Here is a 24,557-nt window from a genome sequence, read left to right on the forward strand (position 1 = left end):
AAAGAGGTTAAGGCATTAGGGAAACAATAGAAGATTTAAAGTTTGAAATTAGGGTAAATGATATGAAGATGAATTAACTTAGAAGTTTTAAAGGGATTGCATGATGGGAAAGAAGATGATTTAGAAACTGCTATAGAAGTTTAAAAAAATGGAAAACAGATAGTAGGGAATTGGGGAAGCCTGAAGACAATGAGTATTATAATGGATGAGAAATGATATATTTTTCTGTTATATTTTTGTATTTTGTATTTTGATGTTTTTGATATGTTTTTGTATTTTGTATTTTGTATGTTTGTTGTATGTTTGTTGAAAAAATGTTCAATAAAAAATATTATAAAAAAAAACATTGTTTTATGTTGTGTATGTGTAGGCTCCTAGGATGTACATATTTTGTTATGTGCAAATGGCTCTAGAATAGATACCTATTAGGTCCATCAAAACATCCCCCAGTATATAGCAGGAAGCTAGTTGGTAGATTAGTTTGAGTCTCTTTGCTTAAGCAATCCAATCTGGTTTTGTCCAGATTGGGTTATTCCTGGTAATTACCCCTTTTATCCCTCCTAAAAAGAATAAAGACACAAATCTTCTTTAAAAGTAATAAGAAGTTTACTCACATCCAGTTCACAGTTGGATCCCTGAAGGCAGGCTTCAGCTTGTAGTTACAGAAGAGAGTTTGAGTTCATCCCAACTGGGAATGAGCCCATGTGCTGCTGGCTGAGAGCCAGCAGACAGCAAAATACACCAGTGTCAGAATGAAACGAAGAAGAACAACAAGAAGGGCAACAAGGGAAGATGGCTGCATGACCCAGAGGCAGCTGTGGACCTCACTAGCGTGAGGAACGATAATATTTAATCAATATATCCTCTCCTCTTATCCACAACAATCCCACAGAAAGGGTGACCCCTGGCTCTTTCTGACCAAGGGGACGCCAGAGTCAGTTGCCCAGGTCCCTCACCTTTCTCAGGTGGGCAGCCCGTTTTTTGCATGTGAAGAGGATGGCTGGACACTCTCCACCTGTCCGGGGTGGGGGCTTCATAAGAACTGCTGGACTGGAGTATTTGGGGGAAAGTTTTGTCGGGGGGGGGTTGCTTTTATTGATACTAATTTTTATGTGGAAATTGTTCAGTTTGGTTATGTAGTCTTTGCTGTGTTTTGTTTATTTTTATGACTACTTTGCTGTGTTTGTAACTATGTAAATCTTGTCAGATTGTAAGCCGCCTTGAGCATTGTTTAAACTGTGGAAAGGCAGCATACAAATAAAATGATGGTGGTGATGATGGTGGCAGCTGAACTAGGGGGATCGGTGAGGGGGGGGGAATCAGGGCTTTTCTCCCCCTGGGGAAGGCAGAGTTTGGGGTGACTTCATGTGCGTGGATGGAGTGACGCTTCCATTTCCTGCCAGAACAGCAAAAGAAGAAAATAAATTCTGCTGCCTCATCAAAACAGGCCTCTGAAAAAGAGGAAATGTTCTGTGGTGACGTGACCTCTCGGCTGAACTTCTCCACACCAGAAACGACATTGCACAACCAGAGTGTCACCCACAGCAACCAAACAAGTTGCACTCCACCTCTGTTGAAACCACAGGAGGGGTTAGTTAGACCCTGCTTGCAGGTTCCCCTCGAAAGGGGCCTCTGGTCAGCCACTAGGAGAACAGGAGGTTGGACTAGATGGGTGACAGTCCTGGCCTTGCAGGCTGTCCTCCTGTTCTTCTGCAGAGCGAGGGGCGTGAGGAACCGGGCTTTGTCACAGGGACCTTGCTCCATCTCAGGGGATGAGGGCCCCACGAGGCCCCCAGAGACATGTTGCCTGCCCCACTCTGAGCCTCTTGCTACCCAACATGACCCCAGGCATCCTGGCTTGGACTAGAGAGTGAGGCAAGAATGCCTGGCCAACTGCAGGGAAAGAGCCTCGAAAGAGAGAGATTGTCTTCCATGAACACGGACTTGACAGGGAGTCCGTAAGTGACTGTGGAGGCCAATTCTGGATCCCAATGTCCTCCCACAGTGCGGACATAGGTTTCTGGGCGAGAGTTGATCACAGTATGGATTTGCCAAGCGTGCCTTCCTCCTAGCATGTTTCTCCCTTGCGTCCTGCGTTCAAGTGTCTTCAAAACCCATGACACCTTTGGTCAAGGCTGTTCTCCAACTGGAGTGGTCACAGGCTGGTGTTTCCCAGTTGTCGGTATTTATACTACATTTTTAAAAAGTTGCCCTGAGAGAGTCTTCAAACCTCTTTTGTTGACCACCAGCATTACGCTTTCCATTTATAAGTTCGGAATAGAGTACTGTAGTTGCTTTGATATTGTTTGTATGTTTCATTTAGGCCTATCTGTGCATTCTTTTACAACTGAATTACATTTAAAAAACTGTCAACTCACATAAGATTGTCATTTTCTTTGCTGAAACCTTTTATTAAGAAATAATAAATATTTGCTTTTCTGTGAAAGAATTCATTACAAGGTGAAATGCATGAGGAATTGAAGGGGGGGCGTTGAGGAGAGGTGGAAAGAAGAGCTAATTTGTCTGTGGCTGGGGGGGGGGGGTTGCAATCTGGACAGTTCTGCCAGGGGCTCAATATCACCTAGCTACGGCTTTGCTTTGAAGCTTTATGGCTTTAAAGAAACTCTGTGCATCATGAGTGTCGGCTAAGTGCTGGATCTCTTGAGCTTCTTTTATCCATCAGGTATTCTTTAGTTCTTTGGTTCTTTGAACCTCCGCCTTAGCGTTGGCATAGGTCAGCCCTCCAAGTGTTTTGGGAGTACAACTCCCATCATCCCTAGCTAACAGGACGGGGCAGGGGGGAGGGACACACAGTAGAGAAAATTGTGGGATGTAACATAAACAGTCAAGTGCACCACTTCCTGTTTGCCCAGAGTGGACACACAGGGGGATGTTACTCCAGCCAGGAGGACTTCCTGTCCCACCTGGTCTGGAGCATCCTCCTGCTGCGTGTGACCAGGTAGGCGGGTGTGACCCTGGGAGACCCCATAAAAGGGCTGGTCAAGCAGACAGGACCCAGTGGTCAGGGATGATGGGAGTTGTAGTCCCAAAATATCTGGAGGGCTGAGTTTGCCTATGCCTGGCATAGGGGTTTTTTTTCTTAGTGGCCCCACTCTGACCCTCTTGCTATCTGACATGACCCCAGGCATCCTGACTTGGACTGGAGAAAAAGAGTGAGGCAGGAATGCCTGGCCAACTCCAGGGAAAGAGCCTTGAAGAGAGGCAGCGGTGGTGCAGTGGTTAGAGGGCGGGACTGGGATCTGGGAGAGGCAAGGGTTCGAACCCACCAGCTCCGCCATGAAGCTCCCACTGGCTGACCTGGGGGCCAGTCTGTGTCTTCTCTCAGCCTAACGCACCTTGCAAGGTTGTTGTGGGGATTAAACGAGGAGAGGGTGGAACCATGTGGGCCACCTTGAGCTCATGAACAGAAATAAACAAGAGCTCTCACCTGAGCCTCGTGAGCAAAGCTCATCGTCTGTCTCAAGGTGAATTTCTCCCAATTATATATCCACAGGGATAGTCAGTGGGCAGGGGATGCACACACAGGCACCTGGGGGGGGCAAAAGGTGGGGCAGGGGGGAGGGACACACAGTAGAGAAAATTGTGGGATGTAACATAAACAGTCAAGTGCACCACTTCCTGTTTGCCCAGAGTGGACACACAGGGGGATGTTACTCCAGCCAGGAGGACTTCCTGTCCCACCTGGTCTGGAGCATCCTCCTGCTGCGTGTGACCAGGTAGGCGGGTGTGACCCTGGGAGACCCCATAAAAGGGCTGGTCAAGCAGACATCTTACCTTCTTCTTTGTTTTATTCCATCTTGATGTCTTTTGCTGTCTGCTGGCTCTCAGCCAGCAGCACATGGGCTCAATCCCCTCAATATGGGATAAACCCGCTCTCTCTTCTGTAACTACAAGCTAAAGCCTGCCTTTAAGGAACCTACTGTGAACTGAACGTAAGTAAACGTCTTGTTATTCTTAATAGAATACTGTTGTGTCTTTATTATTTTAAAGAGAGATAAAAGGGGAAATTACCAGGAATAACCCAATCTGGACAAGCCAGACTGGATTGCTAACTCAAGAGATTCAAACGAATCTACCAACTGGGGAATGTACTCTGCTACTGAGTCACTAGTGTGAGTGAGGAAGGATAATATTTAATCAATATATCCTCTCCTACTAAACAGTTTCCTCTGCGCATCTGTGGGCAAACTGGAGGAGGGCATCAAAGGGGTTGTGCCCCCCATCCCTTGGAGTCACCCAGTCCAAAAAAACACAGAGACTTGTCTTGAAAGGTTTTCGTGTATCACTTATTATGGCTCCATTGGTAATTTTTGTAATTTTGTCGATCTTTTCACGCATAGTAAGTTGAGCAACGTTTGAACTATGGAAAGACAGCGCACAAATAAAGGAGGAGGGTGGCTTGGTAAATCTATTGTGATTGTTTTGTTTATTTCATAAAGTGCATGCATAGCTTGATTGTTTTAAAAAAAACACGCCTCAAAGCAGTTTACAAAAAGATAAGAAAACTGAGAAAAATGTACAACAGTACTTTAAAACATACAAAAGTTAAAATACTCCAACAGGTTAAAATCCACCTCCTACGCTTCTGGGTCGGCTTGTCTGACCAGAATGTTTTTCGCAGGCGCCGAAAAGAGCACAGGGAAGGAGCCTGCTTGATGTCAATGGACAGGGAGTTCCCCCGTGAAGGTGGGGGTGCGTGCGAATGGTCTCAGGGGTCTAGGAGCCTGCAGAGACTGCCTGGGTGGGGCTGCCCCCCTCCCAGAGCTAAGCAAGTAAGAGGATGGGCGTTGCGCAGACAGAGCGCCCTAGCAGGGTCTCCTTTGTTGTGGCCCCCTCCTCACACGGCGGTGCTGGCGCTACGGTCGCTGGGGTCGCTGCGGTCCTCCGTGGTGGCCGCTGCGCACGTGTCTTGCGTCCCCGCGTGGCCGTCGGCGAAGGAGCGTCCGAACGTGGACTCCTCACTGAAGACGTTGCGCAGAAGCGCCTTGACGGAGCGGCGCACCTTGCTCTGGAAGTCGTGGCCCGCGAGGACGTAGATGACCGGGTTGATGCAGCTGTTGACGTAGGCCAAGCTCACGATCAGGGGGTCCGCCTTGTTCACTGAGCGGGCGAGCGGGCTGTCCGCGGGCTCGGAGGCCAGGATGAGGCCAGCCACTTGGTAGGGCCCCCAGCAGACGAAGAAGCTCACCACCACCACCAGCACCACCTTGAGGGTCTTCTGCGAGCGCTGCCCGAAGCGGGAGCTGCGCACCCGGTGCAGGAGCAGCCCGTAGCACACGCAGATGACCGCCAGCGGGAGCGCGAAGGCCAGCGCGAAGCGCGTGGAAGCCACGGAGACCTCGGTCACGCGGGGATCCCCGGGGAAAGCGGCGTAGCTGGTGCGGCACGTGCTCTTGTCGTAATACGTGTAGGTGCTGCGGGAGAAGAAGGTGGGCGCAGTGAGCGCCAGCGCCAGCAGCCAGGCCAGGGCGCACGACCCCCAGGCCAGGCGCACCGAGCGGTGGTTCTGGCACCAGATGGGCCGTAGCACCAGGCAGCAGCGGTCGATGCTGATGAGGACCAGCAGGTTGATGCTGGCGAACATGTTGAGGATGGTGAGCGACGGGAAGAGCTTGCAGGCAAAGTCGCCCAGCGCCCAGCGGTGGTCGGAGGCGAGTGGCGCGGCCAGGAAGGGCAGCGCCAGGCAGCAGAGCAAGTCGGCCACGGCCAGGTTGAGGAACCAGGTGGTGTTGACGGTGCGCCGCATCTGGAAGCCCACCACCCAGACCACGGCGCCGTTGCCCAGCACGCCCACCACGAACACGAGCGCGTAGAGGGTCAGCGCCACCCACAGGAGGGCGCCCAGGCCGGGCTCCTCGAACACCAGAGGGCCCGAGTCGGAGGGGTCCGGGTCGGAACCGTTGTACTCCGTGTAGAAGTCGGTGAAGTCGTCCATCGCTGAGCCGCGGGGAGTCCTGCAGGGGGCGGGCAGGTGGGAGAGAAGAGTCAGGGCCAGAGATGGGAGCCCTCTCTAGCCTAGGCAAAGCCCGGCCTCTTGGAAATCATGGACCTGTAGAACTGAAAGGGAACCCAGCGGTCATCCAGTCCAACCCCTTGCAATGCAGGAATAGCAGCTGAAGAACCACAGAATCGTAGATAGTCCGGCCCCTTGCAATGCACTTGTGGTGCTCATATCCACAAGGCTGGGGCTGGACTCAATGTGTGTCCCCTCTCCAGCCTGGTCCCCTCCCCAAAAGGTTACCTTTGCGTACAGGAACATCTACAGAACGAGAGAACATTTGCCCAAAGCTCTGATTATGCAGGTGACCCTAAATTTTATTTGTTTGTTTGTTTGTTTTCCTCAGGCCGGGACACAAGTAAAAACAAACATATTAATAGACCAGTGTTGCTTTCCTAGGAAGGGAGTTCCAACGTTTGGGAACAGCCCCCTCTTCCCGGCTGTAGCTGCCGAGTTTTTTTTAAAAAAAATCAGTTTGTATTAGTTGTCTATTGCAGAGTTAATTACACAGCGCATATTTTCTTTATAATAAAGATAGTGGCGTCGTTGTTAAGGTCCTGCTCCGTACAGCGCTAGGCTATTTTAGGTGCTGGGTAAGAAACTTACTTTTTTGCAACAAAAGCAGAGAGAGCCTCCAAATAGAAGGGGGGGGAAATCTTGCAAATTTTACTCATGAAGCTTCGGGACGCAATAATAAAATACAACATAAACTGAAGAGACTATATGGCAGCAGAGGTCAGAGGACCATCTTTTGGGGGTTCTGTGAGTCAAGCTCTGGGCAGCGGGTCGGACCACATGACCCTTAGTGTGGGGGGGGACGGATGGGGGGAAACGACACCCCGGGGAAGCCCTAACCCGTTTTGACTCCGCGGTCTTATTCTCTGGCGAATTCTGATATGAAGTCGATTTAAGCTGCTTCAGGGAGGCACCGCATTTAAGGCTGGTTTCTTCCGGAACAGCTGGGCTCCTATAATTCAGGAATTGCTTCCAGTCGTTCAGAGCATTGCACCAGGGTTCAGAGCATCCACGGTCCACCCCTGGAGGGTCTGTCTGTCCGGGTACGAACATCAAGAGAGACCCCCACCCCACCCCCGTTGCCTTTTTGCCCGCAAAGCAGACATGCCGCAAATTAAACCATGTTCTCTTCCCTGCGCCAAGGCAATGCCCGGGATGCCTCCCAGTCCAGCCCCCCATCCTCGCCCTCCAGCCTCCCGTCGCCCCCTTTGCCCCGAATGTCGCTTCCCTGCTGCTGCCAGAGCCACCAGCTGGCCGGAGGGAGCTCAGGAAGGCGCCTCCTCTGAAACGGGGAGCAGCAGCGTTTCAGGGCTCCTGGGATTTCACAGACGCAATCCCCGGGTGGAAAAGCGACAGGCACTTGAGAGAATCCTGGTGGCTGCACAGAAAAATGGGCAACCAAAGTTCCTGGAATGAGGCGCGCCTTGTTTGGAAAGCTGTGAGTGGAGCTGCTTGAGACCAGGAGAGGTCGCCCAGAAGGGGGGGACGGAGAGGGTGGGGGTCCCGAGGACATCTAGGGGCGGCCAATGGGGCCAAGCGCAGGCTGGGGAGGTGCAAGTCTGACCTCGAATCCCTCTCGCATTTTTTCCTCAAGGAGCTCCAGGTGGCAGACGCGTGTTTCTTCTCCTCCCAGTTAATCCCCATGACAACCCTGCGAGATAGGCTAGGCTGAGAATTAGAGACCCAGGGTGTAGATTTTTTTTATTTAAAAAACATTCCAATATTAGTCGTCTTGAACCTTTGGCTAGAAGGTATCAGGCTTGATTTTGCGTGGCTGCATTTTATGACTGCTTCCGCAGAAGGCAGATGAGAACCTTTTGCAGGTGCAAATAAGTTACGAGGAATTCAGCCTCAGTGTCACAACTTCCACTCTTCCTCCGAGCTTCTGTCCTCCGCCCTCTTTCTCTCTCTTCCCCGGCTTCTTCCCCTTTTGCCCCCTCCCCCCCCCTTTGCCAGCCCTCAACCCAGCCGGGCCCTCCTGGGCTCCCCCTGTTCCCACGCGCCATAGACCCTGCAAAGCGCGCCCATTACCGAAGAGCAGATGGGGAGGGGGCAGAGAATCGGAGCGCGGAGGGGGGGGGGGGAGAGAAGTTGCGTTTGCCGGGGGCATTATTACCCAATCTGTTTTTGCAGCAGAAGCAGAATCGTGTGACCCGGAGGCAGGCAGGCAGGCAGAGAAGACAACAGGGTCTTCACGGGGGCTTTGGCAGCCTACTTGAGGCAACCTGGGACTCCGCAATTGTGGCAGGCCTGCAGCTCCTTTCATCATCATCATCATCACCACCACCACCACCACTACCGGACCTCATTCCTTGAAGGAACCCCCAAAGGCATCAAACATAAAGGGAATGAGAAGCACTCAAACCCCGTTGGAGAGGGAGGGAGAGAGGGGCAGCGGCTCCCCCCCCCCCAGCATTGCGATACAACCTGTTTTGGGGGGTTCACTAGGGTGGGGGGGGCAGCAGCTCCTGGCTTGACAGGGGAACGGATCGCGAACTACCCGGAGCCAAATTACTTTTTTGGGGGGGAATAACTCCGGGTGCAAAAATAGATCGGGGTACAGCAGCAGGAGCCCCTTCCCTAAACACGCCTCTCCCAGCTCCCCGCCATGGCAGACTGCCACCTCTGCGCTCTGCTTGCGCGCAGGAGCTTTTCATCAGCACCGCTCAGATCCGAGGCGGCTCTCCCCGCTTCCCTTTGGGGTGACCGGGTTGGGGGGGGGGGCGATCTCTCACACACTCACCCTGCGGAGCAAGAACCAGGCACCCGCTCCCTCTCTCCTGCTTCTGGGGCGGCTGCTGACCGGCTTCCTCCCCGTTTATACCGCCAAAAAGAGGAAGTCGGGATCTGGTTTACAAAATTCGCTAAATTTCACTCGCTGCCTCAGTTTCTCCCCCTGAGGAGCCTTCAGACGACGCCCGGTCGCTGCTCCTCCATCTGCTGTCCCGGCACCAGTCCCCCCCCCGGACCTTTTTAGGGACTTGGGGGGGGGTTAGATAGCGGTTCCCTTGGGGGACGGTGGGATTACCTGGGGTGGGGGCGCTAAGAGCAGCGCGGGCGCCACGGGGCGCAGGAAGTGGCAGCGATTCTCCGAAAAGAGTGTCTTCGAAAAGCTGCTCTCACAAGCTTATCTCTTCCGTTACATGATTTCCATCGAAGTTTCAATTGATGGCAAAGCGTCTGCAAACCAAGCCTTATGTATGAGGAAAGGTTGAGGGAGTTGGGGATGTTTAGCTTGGAAAAGAGGGAGGCAAGAGTAGAAATGATAGCCACCTTCAAACATCCCAAGGGCTGTCGCATGGAAGAGGGAGGAAGCTCTCGTTTTCTCCCGCTTCGGAGGGTAGGGCTCGAACCCATGTTTTCTAGTTACAAGGAAGGAGATTCCGACTCAAGATCGGGAAGAACTTTCTGATGGGAAGAGCCCTTCGGGAGGGGAACAGACAACGGTGGCCTCTCCTTCCTTGGAGGTTTTTAAGCAGAGGTTGGATGGTCAAGGATGCTTTAGCTGAGATTCCTGCATTGCAAGAGGGGGTTGAACTAGATGGCCCTTTGGGTCCCTTCCAACTCCACAGTTTTTGTTGCTGTTTAGACTTCTACTGTGTTATCATCTCCCTTAGTGGGTCAGGAGAGAGCCCTTGGGAGGGGTTGCCTACCTGCAGCGGCTAAGGTAGAACCTCCATGCTCAGATCTACTCTACCACTGGAAAGCAGGGGGGGAGGGAAGGGCAAGTTGCAGCTGGGTGGGCTTCCTACAGGCACCTTCCAGCCCCTCTCCTAGGGAAAATAGGGGGCTGGACCTTGCAGCCTTTCTAAGTCTCAGAGCGGCCAGTGAGCCCATAGCCATACTTGGGGAGATTCTCACCCTACAGTTTCCTACCCAAGAGATGCAGTAACTATTTAAAAAGAGGACACACTGAATCCAGCCCAAGGCATCCGACGACACCCTCACCCCAACCCCTGGAGAGGAAGACCCCTCCCTCCTGAGAACCCCCACACCCAGATTCACTCTAGCAAGGGAGGACAAAGCAGGCAATCGCAGGAAAGGCTTTATTGACAGGAAACCCTTTCATTTGCACATGATATGGGGCAGCCCCACAGACAGCCCTCACTCCAGCAGAGGGGGCAGCCCCTCCTGATATACAAGGAGCTGCTGCTGCCGCTGCTACCCCGTGCCAGACTGGAGGCCTTGCTCTCCCCACCCTCAGAGCCCCCCAATCCTGGAAATGGCATAAAGAGCGATGCACAGAAGGGGGAACGATGACAGGGACTGCAAGGGGTGCAAAGCAAATCCTCCCCCTGAAAAATGTTGCCTCATCTGGCAGGGGTCACATGCAGGTGGAGGGGGGGCACTTTCCCCGCCTGCCAGGTTGACTTGCGTGAACAGCAGCAAAAGGCATTGATTGGTGCAGGGAAGGGCAGGGGCTGGCGTCCCCCCACTCATTGGAGGCTGTGCAAGGGAGTGGTCCAAGCAGGAGGGGGGGGAGGGCTCCAGATCCCACCCCCTCCATGGAGGAAGCTGCTCTGGCTCCAAACTCTCAGGATCTGCCCCACAACCCCTTGGTGATCAGAGCGACAGGTAATGTCCTCCTGGGCCTCAGGCTTCCTCCGTCTGCTCCTGGGGGGACGGGAGGGAAAGAGAGTCAGTCACAAGCAGGAGGGGAGGACAGGCCCCACCCGAGACCCTTCCCGACATGCGCACACACGTGCACACACCTGGGCGCAGGTGAGCCAGGCAGAGAAGGGATGGGCCAGTGGAGATGAAGCGACCCATTAAAACAAACAAACAAACAAAAAACACCAGCACGCCATTTGGTGTTTCTTAGCTCTTGCCTTGAAATTTAACATGCGTTTTAGTCTCGCTGGGAGTTCGTGCTTTGTTTTGATTGGGACGGGCCCAAAATAAGCAGCCCACGCCAAAAGTGAATAATGAAATAATCATGATACGAGAGCCTTCTTCAAATATCTGAAAGGCTGGAAATGGAGCAAGCCACCTGCCAGGGATTTCTGCATTGCAGGAGGTTCGGGGCAAGATGGACTATGGGCACCTTCTAAGCCCACAATTCTACAAACCAGCGGCAAAAACGCCAAAAGAATTCTCAAGAGCCATTGAAGTCTCTCAATCCCCTGTGGGTCTTTGCGGAAATTTTTTGAAGAGGAAGCCCTGCTCTCTGCTCTTGCCAAAGCCAAATAATCTTGAAAATCAGGTGCAAGAAACAATGGCCACTTCCTCTTCCCAGGTAAAAAGTATTATCATTAATTCTGTTGGGAGCCAGATGGGTGGGGAATAAAAATAAAATATAATAATACCGTAATAATAAGCATTATCCTCCTGCAGGCTAATAAGTATGACCTGAATGGGCTTGTCTTGCAGTGCCCTGCTTTCCCAGCAGAGGGCAGCATCCCCGTTTAAACAGGCCAACTGCACAGCTGAAGAAACATGGAATTGCAGGGCTGGGTGGGACACTGGGGGGTCATCCAGTCCAACCCCCACAACGCAGTTGTAACTGAGGAGAGGAACATCCCATCGGGCCCAAGGCAACTGCCTTCCCCTTCCCAAACATGCAGCAGCATCCCTTTGCTCTCTGCCCCCCCCCAAAGAAACTCCTACTGGAGGGGGTCTCCCCTCTGCCACAGCCCATTAATCAACCCAGCTGGCAAATCATGAGACAGAGAAGCAGGGGGGGGGGTCACCCCAAGGCAGTGGGGGCTGCATGCATAGAAGAGGAGAAGAGCCCAAAGAGAAGCGTCAGAGAGAAAGAGAAAAGGTTTAATGCTGCAAACAGAAGCAGAGAAACAGACAAGCACTTTTCCCCAACCAGCAACGATATGTAGCTCCTGCCCCCCCCCCAAAGAACAGCCTGCAGGATCAGGCCCTTGGCCCAGCTGGTCCAGCATGCAGCCCTCGCAGTGGCTAAATGCCCCATAGAGCCTAGGAACCAAGATAGACTGCCTCTGGACCTGGAGGTTCTATTAGCATATCAGAAGAGCCTGGCTGCCGGATCTGGGCCAGCCTCCTGTTCTTATAACGGCCAACCAGGTGCCCCAATGGGAAACCTGCAGCCAGGATTTGACCACAAGACCCAACACTCTCCCTTCCTGCGGCTCTCAGCAACGGGTCTTCAGAAGCATTGCTCAGGGTGGATTTGATTTAAATCAAATTGATTTAAATCACAAGTCAGTAAGACTTGATTTAAATCAAAAAATTTTACAGAAAGACTCATTCTTGCTGGTATAATCTTAATATTTACAACCAGATGAGATGAAGGTTTCACTTTTGGAATAATAAATTTTCAGAGTAGTTTTTACATTTATATCAAAAATTACTGATTTGGTGATACTATTAGAAACACATAGACAGATAATTGTGAAATTATTGCATGTCAACACTAAAAGGTTGGAGGAGACCTGGATTTAGCAGGGGGTTTGGCTAGATGACCCCTGGGGATCCCTGCCAACCCTACGATTCTGTGATTCTATGAGGCTGCTCAGAGCCCTTGGAATGCACCAAGCCCCTCCCCACAAAGGGGCTTCTGGCCAGCCCCCCCTTCCAAGCGTCAGGGTAGAATCTAGACAACCAAAATTCAAATCCCCCCCCCCCGGCCAGGAAGCTGGTTGGGCGCGACCTTGGGCCAGTCACTGCCTCTGTCCCAACCCACCTCACAAGGTCGTCGTGAGGATTACATGAGGACTAGGACCTTGTGGACCAAATTAGAGATCCCTCCTCCACCTCTGAGGCTCACGGGGGGAGGCGGGCCTCACTCTTTCAGCCTACCTCAGCTGGGTTGTTGTGGGGATTAAATGGGGCGAAGGGGAACCCATCTTGAGCTCCTTGGGGTTAATAAAAATAAATACGATGCAATCCCTGAATGTGGTTTCCTATTTGTGTGTCTTAAGAATCTACTTCCTCCCCGCTTTAAATAATTGCTTTAAATAATTGCGGCCAGGATTCCACCAGGGAAGGACTGGGGGAATTCCTACAGGGACTCTCCAGCCTCCTCCTGTTCTGCCCTTCTTTCCCAGAATTGCAGCCCCTCCTCACTTTGAACCCCACTCACTCCCACCAGCTCTGGCCAGCCTCTTTGCACCCAGGGGCTCGGGGGGGGGGAGAGGGGAGCACTCTGCGTTCCTGGCCCAGCAGAAAGGCAGCTGTGCCCATTTCCTAGGCCGGTTGAATGTTGCCAGGGAAGGGAAGGAGCAAAATTCCCCTCATTCCGAGGGGAATTCCCCCCCCCCTTGTTAATCATGCTGTTTTAAGTGTGCATTTTATATCTGACTTCACTTAGCAATGTTTTTTTAAAGAAAGTATTTTATTAAAAAAATGTTAACTTGGTTTGTGTCAAATATGTGTAGTAGTTCACCTCCTTTGTAATGTTTTATTTTGATATCTTTAAGATAATATTTTAGTTTTCTTTCCGTATATAAGACTATATTTCCCCCCAAAAGTTTCAAGTTAAAATTGGGGGTTGTCTTATACATGGAATGCTGCAATTAAATATATAAATAAATTTATTTCTTAATTTTGGGCTCAAAAAATAGGGGTCATCTTATACACGAAAAATACGGCATGTTGCTTTGACTGTATATAGTGGAACCTCATGTTGCGAACGGGATCCGTTCCGGCGGCCCGTTCGCAACATGAAAAGGCCGCAACATAAAGTGCCGCATCTGCGCATGCGCGATGCAATGTGGCGCTTCTGCGCATGTGCGCAGGTTACGGATGCGCCGAAACCGAAAATAACCCGTTCCGGGACTTCCGGGTTGGGCGCGTCCGTAATCTGAAAAGATGCAACATATCATTTGACTTTCTTCAGAAATGTTTGATTCTAGATTGTTTCATTAAAACGGTATATAAAGCGGTATAGAAACGAAATAAATAATGCACAAAAGAGCCACTTCAGGAACGCCCCCCCCCGAGCCGCTCAGCTGTGCCCATGGGGGGCCTTGCCTTTAATGCCCAGGGAGGAGGGTGATGCAGACCCCCTAAAACAACAGCCCACGGGGGGCCACCGTTTGGGGCAGAGCTCCTTCCCTGCAGACAGAAAGTCCATAGTTTTGGCCCTCAAACGACAGCATCTGCGGGTGGGGCTGGGAGAGACCCCCGCCCCCCCAGCCTGAAACCTCAGAGAGGCACTGCTGCTAGGAAGTGGGCGATCAGGCCAGCCATGCAGAGAGGAGGACGGGTGTGCATGCAAGGGGGGGCTAGAAGAGGGAGCAGCCAGGAGGTGGCGCTGCAGAGCCAGGGCAGGGAGACAGAGGTCCTCGCTCCCCATGCCAGGGCCGCCCCGCAGGGAGGGCTGCCGCTAGAGCCCACTGGGGGGCAGCTTACAGAAACGCACCCGCTGGAAACCGGTGATCTCCACCGCGCCGGACGCAGCTGCCGGACCCTGATCCATAGCAGCGCCTGGGGGGAGAGAGAGGAAAGGGCTTCAGTCCCCCAGGGAGAGCCATGTCTGGCAGAGAGGAGTGGGGGGGGGGTCCTCGCTTGCCCCTCGCAGCACCTGGCTCTCCAAGCTCCTGGGCAGCCTCTCCTCCTCCTCCTCCTCCGGGGGTCACGACTTCGGGGTCCTCCTCTTCCTTCTCCTCTCTTGCCACAGTTGAGGGGGCCGCTATGGGTCCAGGAGGGGCCGCCCCTTCTGCTTGGGGGGAGCCCTGCTTGGCTGGAGGGTCTGAGGCCTTCATCCCTGCAAAACGAGAAGGAAGAAGCAATGGCTGCACAAGCTGGAGGGGGAGAGAGAGGATTTCCCAGCCCCCTCAGTTACTTTATGCGCTGGGAGGACCCAGACCGAGTTCTGACCCATGGAAACAGCAGGGCCTGGGACCCAGGATCCCAGAACCGGACCCCCCACCCCATCCCTCCTGGCTCCTCACCTGCCAGGGGATTCTGGGTGGGGTTGGCCTGGGGGGAACTCAGCTCCATCTCCTCTCCCCAGTCGGAGACGGGGCAGTAGCCCTCGGCCGGCGAGAAGGGGGTGAGCGGCTTCCCCTCTGCGCTGGGGGTCTCTGCATCAGGGGCAGGCATGGTCAGAGAGAGTTGGCCATTTCGCCCCGGGGGCCGGGGAGGCAAGCCAGGCCCTTCGCCGTCCTCCGGCTCCTCAGCAGAGAGGCCTTGGCTGCCGCTGCCTTCGGCCTCCTCCTCTTCTCCCTCGCTGACGTCCTCCCACTGGTCTTCCTCCTCCTCCTCCTCTTCCTCCTTCTCCCTGGGGCTGGGGGAGGTGGGGGGCCCCACCTGCAGAAGGAGGACAACGCCAGGGGTCAGCGGGCCAAGGCCGAACACTTCAAAGAACCACATAGAGAGGCCAAAAAGGGCACCGAAGGCAGGACCTGAACCCATTCTACTGTCTCTTTCATTTTGCTACAACCTCATTTCCTCTTTCATTTAAATGCTACAAACAATTTGAGCTAGCAAGGCAAACATACTTGGTACACTTTGACCTGTGAATCTTTGATAAGCTACCTCTGTTTATTATAAGTAATATAACTTTGTCTTTAGAAAATTACATGTATTCCTGAAATAAGGATTATTATTTTAAGATGGTTTATCATTTAAAGCACAGACAAGCTATTTTTGTACACTATAAGCAATTTAACTCTTTATTTAGAAAACAGAATGTAAGTTTGATGTAAGGTTAGTTACTCACAGATATACCTGTTATGTTCATTTAAACATAGTCTCTGTCTTTTACATATGATAAAACTTTATGTTTAGAGATCTGAATGAATTTTTATTATAAGGAGAATTATTCTAAGATTTATTTCAAATTTCTCAATATTCCAGCTGACGAAGAATAGTCGAAACAGGGCCATGTCCTGATTTTTACTGGAATTTACCTTAATTTGCCTTCAATATTGGGATTGATTCCTATTTAAACTCCGCATCACATCAATTAAACCTTGTGAAGATTTATTTGAAATCCATCTTCTTGTGGCCTGAGTTCTTGCAATTTATCGTTTATTTCAGGACCTGAACCCATGGCTTCAAATTCGTAAAGCACAGAACTGTAGAGCCGGAAAGGGTCCCCCAGCGGTCATCCAGCCCAACCCCCTACAATACAGGAATATTTACTAAAGCATTCATGGCAGAAATGGCAAAATTCTGACTCAACGTTAGTTGATGGCGTTGGAAGGGGAAACCTAGCCAGATGGGAAGGTATAATAATAATAATAATAATAATTAATAATAATAACTCCTTCCTCAGAGGTTTTTAAGTGGAGGTTGGACAGCCATCAGCCACGGATGCTTCAGCTGAGATTCCTACCTTGCAGGGGGTGGACTAGATGGCACCTTGGGATCCCTTCCAGCCCCAACAGTCCTGTCTTTCCATGGTCCTGTGCTGCTTAGTGGCAGCGACAACGATCGAGAGATGTCGTTTTCACTTTAGGACACTGGCTCTCCAAGTACGTGGCAGGAAGAGTCAAGAGCAAGCAGAGAAACATTTCAGCATTTCAGTGCAGTGTAGTCTACAGTCCGACCTCGGAAGTCGAACAGAATCCGTTCCGGAAGTCTGTTTGACTTTCAGAATGTTCGGAAACCAAATCACAGCTTCCGATTGGCTGCAGGAAGCTCCTGCAGCCAATAGGAAGCCCCGTCGGACAGTCGGCTTCCAAAAATAGTTCGCAAACCGGAACAGTCACTTCCGGGTTTTTGCGGCATTTGGGAGCCAAAACGATTTTTATTCTGAAGAGAAAAGAGTTTGAGAGCCACTCTTTAGGGGAAGCCGGTGAAAGACCAAGACCCCACCCCCAAAAATCCCTCCCCACCCATCTGACCTGCTGGGCAGCAGCCCTGCCTGCCTCCTCCTGCTCTGGGGCTCGATCTGCCGCCGGCTCCTCCTCTTGCCCCTCCCAGCGATCATCATGCATGCTGGCAGGAGAGAGACCCAGAGTTAAGACTCGCCCCGATAGCTGAACCAGGACGGAGGTGCCACCCCCCACCACCCCCAGGGGGAGAAGCAGGGGGTGTCCTGGGTCCGCCCCACGGATCTCCGGATCTTCGCAGAGACCAGCCTCACCTGTAGGGCTTGGGGGGTCCCGCTCCCCCTCCTCCTCGCCTGCCTGCTCCGCGGCCACGGCCCTTCCTGCGTCGCTCCGGCTGCGGTTCAGCCAGGAACTGCCCGAAAGTGGGGGGTTTGGGGGGCCGCCTGGGCTCATCTGTAGGGGAAGAGGAAGGAAGGAAGGAATCAGGAGGGCAGAGAGCAGCCAAGGAGGGCTGCCTCTGGATTGTGATGGTTCTCCTGCCAGCAAATGGTTAAAGAACGGCAGCCTCTGATTGGCCGTGGTTCCAGGAGGGAGGGTTCAAAAAGAGAGGCTTTAGAGGGAGAGAGTTAGTTGAGTGGAGGTGGTTGAGGAGGGAGGTTGGGAGTTGGGGAGGGAGATAGAATAGGAGTCAGGCTGAAATATAAAGTGTGTTTATAGGAGACTGTTACCATAAATCAGGAGTCGGCAAGGCTTACTGAGCATGGGCCGGATCACTCCTGCGGAGATTCTCAGTGGGTCAGACCAGCGCAGCACGACGCCGAACATTGCACCTGCGCATGTCTGCAGCACCGGAAATCGCTTCTGAGCATGCCCAGACGCCGAAAATTGTGCCTGCACAAAAGCGATTTCCAGAGCTGCGGACATGCACAGGCACAATTTCCGGCATCTGGGCATGCGCAGAAGCAATTTCTGGAGCCACGGAAGAGAGTCCCCGCGCCACGCTGTGCCGGTTTAGCGCAGCGCGTGGGGACTCACCGAACAGGTGGCTTGGTTCGGGGGTGGCTCATGCACCGGTTAAGCAACCCTCCCGGGCTGCTTCTGGCCCATGGGCCTTAGATTGGTGACCTCTGTCATAAATAAAGAAGTCTTTAAAGGATTAAGGGACACAGGAGTGGAAGTTTGAGGCCAAACTTGCTAAGGTGCCCATTCAGTACCAGGACTTTAAAGGGAGTACAGATTCGGGATCTGGGAAAAATGGAATATCCGATTCTCATAGGGAAGGATTTAGCCCGGCAGGTTCAAGAAATAAAAGTGGTCACAAGGGGGAGACCAGAAGCCTCGGAGTTGCAGGCAGCCTTGACAGAAACCTCGCAAGCAGAAACCCCAGAGGCAGAAGAAGAAACTGTGAATTTACAAACTGGGGGTCAGAATAGTTCCCAGTTCCTTGGGGAACAAAGGCAGGATGCGTCCCTGCAAGAACTGTAGCAAAAGGCGGGAAACGCCGAGACTGATGTCTCCATATAGACCGGGGTGACGAACCTTTTACAGACCGAGTGCCCAAACCGCAACCCAAAAACCACGAGTTTATTGCAAAGAGCCAACGCGGCAATTTAATACGGGATAATAAACAAATATACTGTGACAAGATGAGGGGAGACTGCCCAGAGTTGTTGAGCCTGTTGGGTGGGGAGGTGCCATAGAACAGGGATGTACAACCAGCAGATCCCCAGCTGATCCTGGTAGGTCACAGGATCCTTACCATGCACAAAAAGTAATGGGGGGGGAGCTAAAAAACTCTGTGCAATCTTCCCCCCAAAAGCTCAACAACACTGGGCGATCCACCCACCCCACACACGCTCCTCCTCCCTCCAATGACAATAGATAGATCACTGGCAGTTTTTTAATACTGGGAGTAGATCACAGTCTCTTGGGAGTTGGATAGGCCTGCCCTATAGGAACTTGGCTGGAAGGGAGGGGCTGTTGCTCTGGAGGACCTGCCCCTCCAGTCTTGACTTCCTGTCCCCTCTAGGAATGCAGCTCTTAACCCTTGCCAAGCCGTGCCCCCTAAGCGCCCCCTTCTCTCCCTCTCCCCAAAGCAGGAGTCCTGGAGGAGCCCCGGGCACGCCCAGAGGAGGAGATTCATTTTGGGGGGGGGCCCTCCTGGCTGGCCTCTGAGCTGCTCCCCCCCTTGGCCAGAAACAGGAGAAGGAGCTGGCAGGGAAAAGGGTCTGCAGGAGGCAGGAATCCCCCTAGGATGGGAGAGTTGGAAGGGAACCGAGGATCAGCCAGCCAACCCCTTGAAACGCAGGCAAGACAGGTGGCCACCCAACCTCTGCTTAGAGACCTCCAGTGAGATCAAAGGAAAGCAAGAAAGGGGAAGGATACATCTGTCCTGAAGCGGAGCAGAGTGTGCAGCGGGTCCTTGAGGAAGCAGAGGGGGAAAGGGGGCCCAGGGTGGAGATCTGAGACTAGTGTATTATTATATATTTAAGTGAGAGCGGGAACCTCAGCGTGAGCGGTGCCTGAAGCACCTAAGCTCGTCGCACGGGTCTGGACCCAGGAGCCCGCCCAGAGGGTCGCCCCAAAGCCCCTTCAAAAATTCTCCTTACCATGCCTGCCACCACCTGGACCGCTGGGCTTGGCACCCTCTTTAAACCTGGGAAAGGGAAAGGGGGGAGGAGGACAGTGAGGAGGATCAGCCAGGGGTTGGGTTGGGCTGGATGACCCTTGGGGGTCCAAATTCTGTGATTCTAGGAGGCTGCTCAGAGCCCTTGGAATACAATAACAATAACAATAACATTTTATTATTTATACCCCACCCATCTGGCTGGGTTTCCCCAGCCACTCTGGGCGGCTTCCAACAAAAAAATAAAATAATCGATTAAACATTAAAAGCCTCCCTAAACAGGGCTGCCTTCAGATGTCTTCTAAAAATCTGGTAGCTGTTTTTCTCTTTGACATCCGATGGGAGGGCGTTCCACGGGGCGGGTGCAACTACCGAGAAGGCCCTCTGCCTGGTTCCCTGCAACTTGGAAGGCACCAAACCCCTCCAAAAAGGCGCTTCTGCCCAGCCAATCCCCCCCCCCCACTTCCAAGTGGAGATCGCAAGGAATCTTCTTTGCCTTCTGCAATGTTTAATCGCTGGTTTTTTCTTAGGGATGATTTTATTGCTTTGTAAACTGCTTTGGAGCTTTATTTTTTAATTATAATATTATGAAACAGGTAACTAAAGGGCCCCCCCTCCCCTTGCATTCCCTGCTCTGCAAGTGAGTGGTGCCCAGGGTCACCCAGTCCCGTCCCCCCACTGAAAGTGAGAGTCCAATCTGCCCCCCACCCGCCAGACCAGGATTCCCCCTCCCAGGAAAGCCCCTCCTCCCGTGCCCCCTGCCCCCCAACTTACGCGTCCTCCATCTTCTGTGCGTCCCACTCGCGGCGCCACTCCCCCGTGGGCTGCCTGTGCCTGGCCAGGCGCTCCTGGTCAATCTGCTCCCGCTCCTGCTTCCACCGGACGTACTCGGCACGCTCCCGGCCCGTCATGGAGAGTGTCATGTCCAAATCGGACGCAACCGGAACCCCCCGGCGCCGGGCACCACCACGACCCTGCCGGGGAGAGCCAGTTCTCAAGCAGAGGTCAGACCCCTGCGCTGCCCGGGGTTGGGCTGGATGACCCTTGGGGGGACCCACTCTAAAGTTCTATGATTCTAGATGGAGAAAGGGAGATCAGGTACCAAGGGCAAAGAGGAGCAGATGGGTGGAGGGAACCCTTTGCTGCAAAGATGCAGCCCCCAAAACCAGGAGAGCTGCAAATGGGGGTCTGGGGCACCGAGCCAGACCCCTTCATTCCAGGGCAGGGAACCATTCCCTGGAGAGGGCCACATTCCTTTTCTGGGGGTCGCATCTCCCAAGGGCCGCATGCCACGGGTGGGGTCGAAAGCGGGCACAACATCAGATGCCCATTTTACTTTCAGACATCTCCCCCCCCCCCGGCAGCTGACCAGGAAGACTTCCATGGCGGCCAAATGCCCCTGCTGAGAGCATGAACCAGGGCCAATGAAGGGAGGGGCCCCACAGAGGGCCAGGGGGCCACATGGCACATACACATCCCTGGGGCAGAAACACATTCTCTCCGCCTCCCGGCAGCTCCTTTCCTTCTGGGGTGGTGTTCCGTACAGTGGAAACTTGGTTCTCAAAATTAATCCGTTCCAGGAGTCCGTTCGACTCCCAAAACCATTCAAAAACCAAGGTGCGGCTTCTGAGTGGCTACAGGAGCTTCCTGCACTCGAGCAGAAGCCACGCTGGATGTTCGACTTCCAAAAAAACGTTCGAAAACCAGAACACTTACCATTTTTTCCGTGTATAACACGCCTCCATGTCCCTCCTATTTGGGGGGGGGACTCCAAATTGAGAAAATGATGGGAGATTGTATCCGTGTATAAATTGACCCACAATTTGGAATGTAGTTTTTCAATTAAAAAAAACCTAGTCTTCGGCATTTGGGAGCCAAAGCATACGAGTACCAAGGCATTTGAGAACCAAGTTACAACTGTACAGAGTATGCTTAGTGTTAAGACTTATTATAAGTTATGGCAAGTTTAAGTTAAGTCTGCTGCAAACTGGATTTCTTATGGACAGGGCCAATCCTGAATGTTTTGGATTTGTGACCATTGTGCTCATTTGCCTTCAGTAGCAGCAAAGCTCTTCTGGATGAAATACAATGGCCTCTGGTCTATTTTGGGAGGATCCTGCAACGTGTTTAAGTTGTCACTCTGCTCACTCCACTGAAATCTACTCTGGATCAACATTGAGTAGAATTTCAATGAAAGAATTAGGCCACATACCGGGGGCGACCACTGCTTGCCCTGCTCAATGCCCGTCTTGACCTTCTCAAAGTCAGCGCCCCCCCAATTGCGGACGTGGCGCCGGCTGCCCTCCCGCCGGTCAGTCTCGGCAAAGGCGCCACTGCGCCGAGGGTCATCCAGGAAGTTCCGGACGGGATTCTTCTCCTGGGCACCGTCCTGCTGGGAAGAGAGAGGGGGGAGACCCCCAGGTCCAGGCCAGGCCAGAGGCTCATTGCCCATACGGATCCCACCTCCCGACAGCACAAGCCCCCTCCCCTCCCCACCCCCCAGACTCACCCGTTGACTGCGTTCGTACTCTGCAATCTTCTCCATTTCCTCGTTCATCTTTTCAATGTTTTGCCGGCGACGCTCTTCCCATTCCTGCTCAAGATAGAGGGGCTCAGAGAGGGCGGTCCGGTCTCCCCACTTCCCACCCCCCTCCCAAGGCCCGAGACCCCTCACCTTAGACCTCCGGTCAGGCCCGGCGTCGCCAGCAGGGCCCCCCCGGCCCCTCTCCCTTTGTCCGCGGACCCCTCGCCCTCTCCCCCGCTTGCTGGCCCCTGGGCCATCCGGGCCGGCCCCTTCCCATCGGGGCTGCTCCGGGGGTCCCTCAGCTCGTGGGGAGCGGGGGCCAGGGTAGGGGGTGCCTCGGACGGAGCCCCAGGGGGTGGCTGGGCTGGAGCGGAAGGGCTTCCTGTCGCTGCTGACCCGGCGCTTCTCCTGTGGGGAGACAGAAAAGGGTGATGGAGGAGCCCCCTTGCCCCCCCTCCCTAGCCATGCCCCCCACCCTTCTGCCTCCCCCCCCACAGCACCCACGCAGCCCTCACCTCCGGGGACAGCAAGACCTGCACCGTCAGGGTGGGGGCATCCAGTTCCCCCCGTCGGCGCTCTGGGCCCTCCCCCTCCGCAGAGCGGGGGTGGCGATGGACCCCTGTCACGGCAATGCCTTCCTGCTCGGCCTTCTTGCGGTCTTCTTCTATCTCCTGGGGGGGGGAGAGAGAAAAGTGCATTAGGTGGGGAGGCAAGCAGCCCACCCCCAAGAAATCACAGGCCTCTTGGGGGACCCCCCTCCACAGCTGCTTTTCTGCATCTTCGGAGGGAGAAGAAGAGTCCGGGGGGAGGGGCTCCCTTGGAAGGCATTTCCGGCCAGGGGTTCTTGAACTGTGTTCCCTGCCAGGGGGGTTGGGCTAGATGACCTCCATATCTCTGCATGATCTTGGAAGGTGGTAGACTCCCCTTCTCAGGAAGCCTTGAAGCAGAGGGGCCGTGCCCCCCCCCGTCCCTGGGGATTTTTTTAGGCACGACTGCTGTGCAATTTGCAGGGGGGGTTCGGCTAGAGGACCCCTGGGGTCCCCTTCCAGCTCTGCCATTGCATGGCTGCCCCTGGCAAGGTCAAGCGAAGCAAAGGCGCCTGGGCCTCGCTAAGCAGCTTAGCCGGACAACGCCTCTTCCTCCCGCCCGGATTAGCCGCCCGAGGGACTCTGTGCACGTGCAGAGAGCCAGACTCCCCTGTCCGCCCCACCCGCCCAGGCGATGCCCCTTAATCCGGATCCAGCTGCTGCGTCTACACGGCCCACCTGGTAGCGCTTGATGAGCGCCTGGTTCTTGCGCCGCAGGGCTTCGATTCGCTTGTCCAGCTCGGCGTCTTTCTCCTCCTTCGACTTCAGGTCTAAGGAAGCGGACTGGGCGGGGGGAGAGAAAGATAGTTCAGGGGGCTCCTCCTCCTCCTCCGGCTGCGCCCCGTCGGGGAGGGCGAGACGACGCGGAGGCGCCGGCCTGGCCCGGGACAGGCGCTGGTCCGGCCCGCAGGAGCCTCGGCGGCGAAGGCGCCGCTCTCCCCCCCCCGCCCTTCCTCCGCCTTACCATCGCGCTCGAAAGGGCGTCCGGAGACGCCGCGTCCGGAGAAGGGACCTGACCGTCCGAGGTCCGCGCCTCCGCCCGTCTGGGGAACCCAGGCGTCCGAGCTCTGCCGCCCTCCTCCGCCAGGAGACGCGGAAATTCTTCTGCTCCGCCCTCCCCGCCCCCACGTGGGTCCCTCTTCCGCTTCCTTCCCACGGGCGGGGGGGGAAGGGGCTCGTCACGTGATTCCCGCTCCACCCTCCCCATTCCCGGAACAGGCGGCTGCGCAGAAAGGCGCGGAGGCTGCGCTGCGCACCTTCCCGCGCGCGATCCTCCGCGTCCCCTGCGCCTAGGCTCGGAGCTGCTGATGGGGTGCAGAGGGGGGAGCCCCGCAGCGAGGTTGGGGGGCAGCAGGCGCTGGGTTTGGGCGAGGAGCTTCTCCCTCGGCTTTGGAGCGCTCGCTGCTGCAAAGGAGCCGCGATCCTGGGACCGGCGCCCGTCCAACGTGGGCGGATCGGTCGCAGCCTCAGTGGCCTCACCTCGGCCTCAGGGGGCAGAAGTGTCGACCGACCTCTCAGGAGTGGTGTTGAGAGCAACCTTAGATATGGAGAGTTGGAAAGGGACCCCGAGGGTCATCCAGCCCAACCCCCTGCAAGGCAAGAATCTCAGACTGGTGCGCATCCGAAACCTCCGCGGAAGGAGAGTCCCCGCCCCGCCTTCCGAGGGAGTCAGCGGTGGGGAGCAGCGGGGCTCCTCCGTTGCATTAGTTTCACAACAAAACTGGGCAAACTGGTCATTGTGGGGACAGCCCTTTCGAAATTTATGCCAGAGATTTTGCTTTGATTCATTGTAGGGACCCAGGTGGCGCTGTGGTTAAACCACTGAGCCTAGGGCTTGCTGATCAGAAGGTCGGCAGTTCGAATCCCTGCGACGGGGTGAGCTCCCGTTGCTCGGTCCCAGCTCCTGCCAACCTAGCAGTTCGAAAGCACGTCAGAATGCAAGTAGATGAATAGGAACCGCTACAGCGGGAAGGTAAACGGCGTTTCCATGTGCTGCTCTGGTTTGCCAGAAGCGCCTTTGTCATGCTGGCCACATGACCTGGAAGCTATACGCTGGCTCCCTCGGCCAATAATGCGAGATGAGCGCGCAACC

General features: G+C 54.2%; 2 protein-coding genes across 3 annotated transcripts; both read right to left on the reverse strand.

The window, feature by feature from the left end:
- Nucleotides 1-4,430: 4,430 nt before the first annotated feature.
- Nucleotides 4,431-8,877, reverse strand: C5AR1 (complement C5a receptor 1). 2 transcript variants are annotated; one of them, XM_035118532.3, is made up of 2 exons: nt 8,778-8,877; nt 4,431-5,975 (listed from the first exon to the last, which is right to left on the reverse strand). In XM_035118532.3, exon 2 carries the CDS (start codon nt 5,954-5,956, stop codon nt 4,859-4,861), a length of 1,098 nt encoding a protein of 365 aa, XP_034974423.1. In that variant the 5' UTR covers nt 5,957-5,975; nt 8,778-8,877; the 3' UTR covers nt 4,431-4,858. The 2 variants fall into 2 exon arrangements, with proteins under 2 accessions (XP_034974423.1, XP_088528992.1); XM_088672866.1 differs by having other exon boundaries at nt 4,431-6,078; nt 8,778-8,827.
- A 1,189-nt stretch (nt 8,878-10,066) lies between these two features.
- Nucleotides 10,067-23,672, reverse strand: CCDC9 (coiled-coil domain containing 9). Its single transcript, XM_035118521.3, has 14 exons — nt 23,430-23,672; nt 23,144-23,248; nt 22,394-22,549; nt 22,029-22,286; nt 21,864-21,947; nt 21,567-21,746; nt 20,129-20,328; nt 19,338-19,384; nt 17,043-17,181; nt 16,801-16,894; nt 14,902-15,259; nt 14,532-14,714; nt 14,370-14,434; nt 10,067-10,648 (listed from the first exon to the last, which is right to left on the reverse strand). Exons 1-14 carry the CDS (start codon nt 23,670-23,672, stop codon nt 10,628-10,630), a joined length of 2,133 nt encoding a protein of 710 aa, XP_034974412.3. The 3' UTR covers nt 10,067-10,627.
- Nucleotides 23,673-24,557: the final 885 nt, after the last annotated feature.

This window comes from Zootoca vivipara, chromosome 6, assembly GCF_965207765.1.
Source record: "Zootoca vivipara chromosome 6, rZooViv2.hap1.1, whole genome shotgun sequence".
NCBI classification, from domain to species: domain Eukaryota; kingdom Metazoa; phylum Chordata; class Lepidosauria; order Squamata; family Lacertidae; genus Zootoca; species Zootoca vivipara.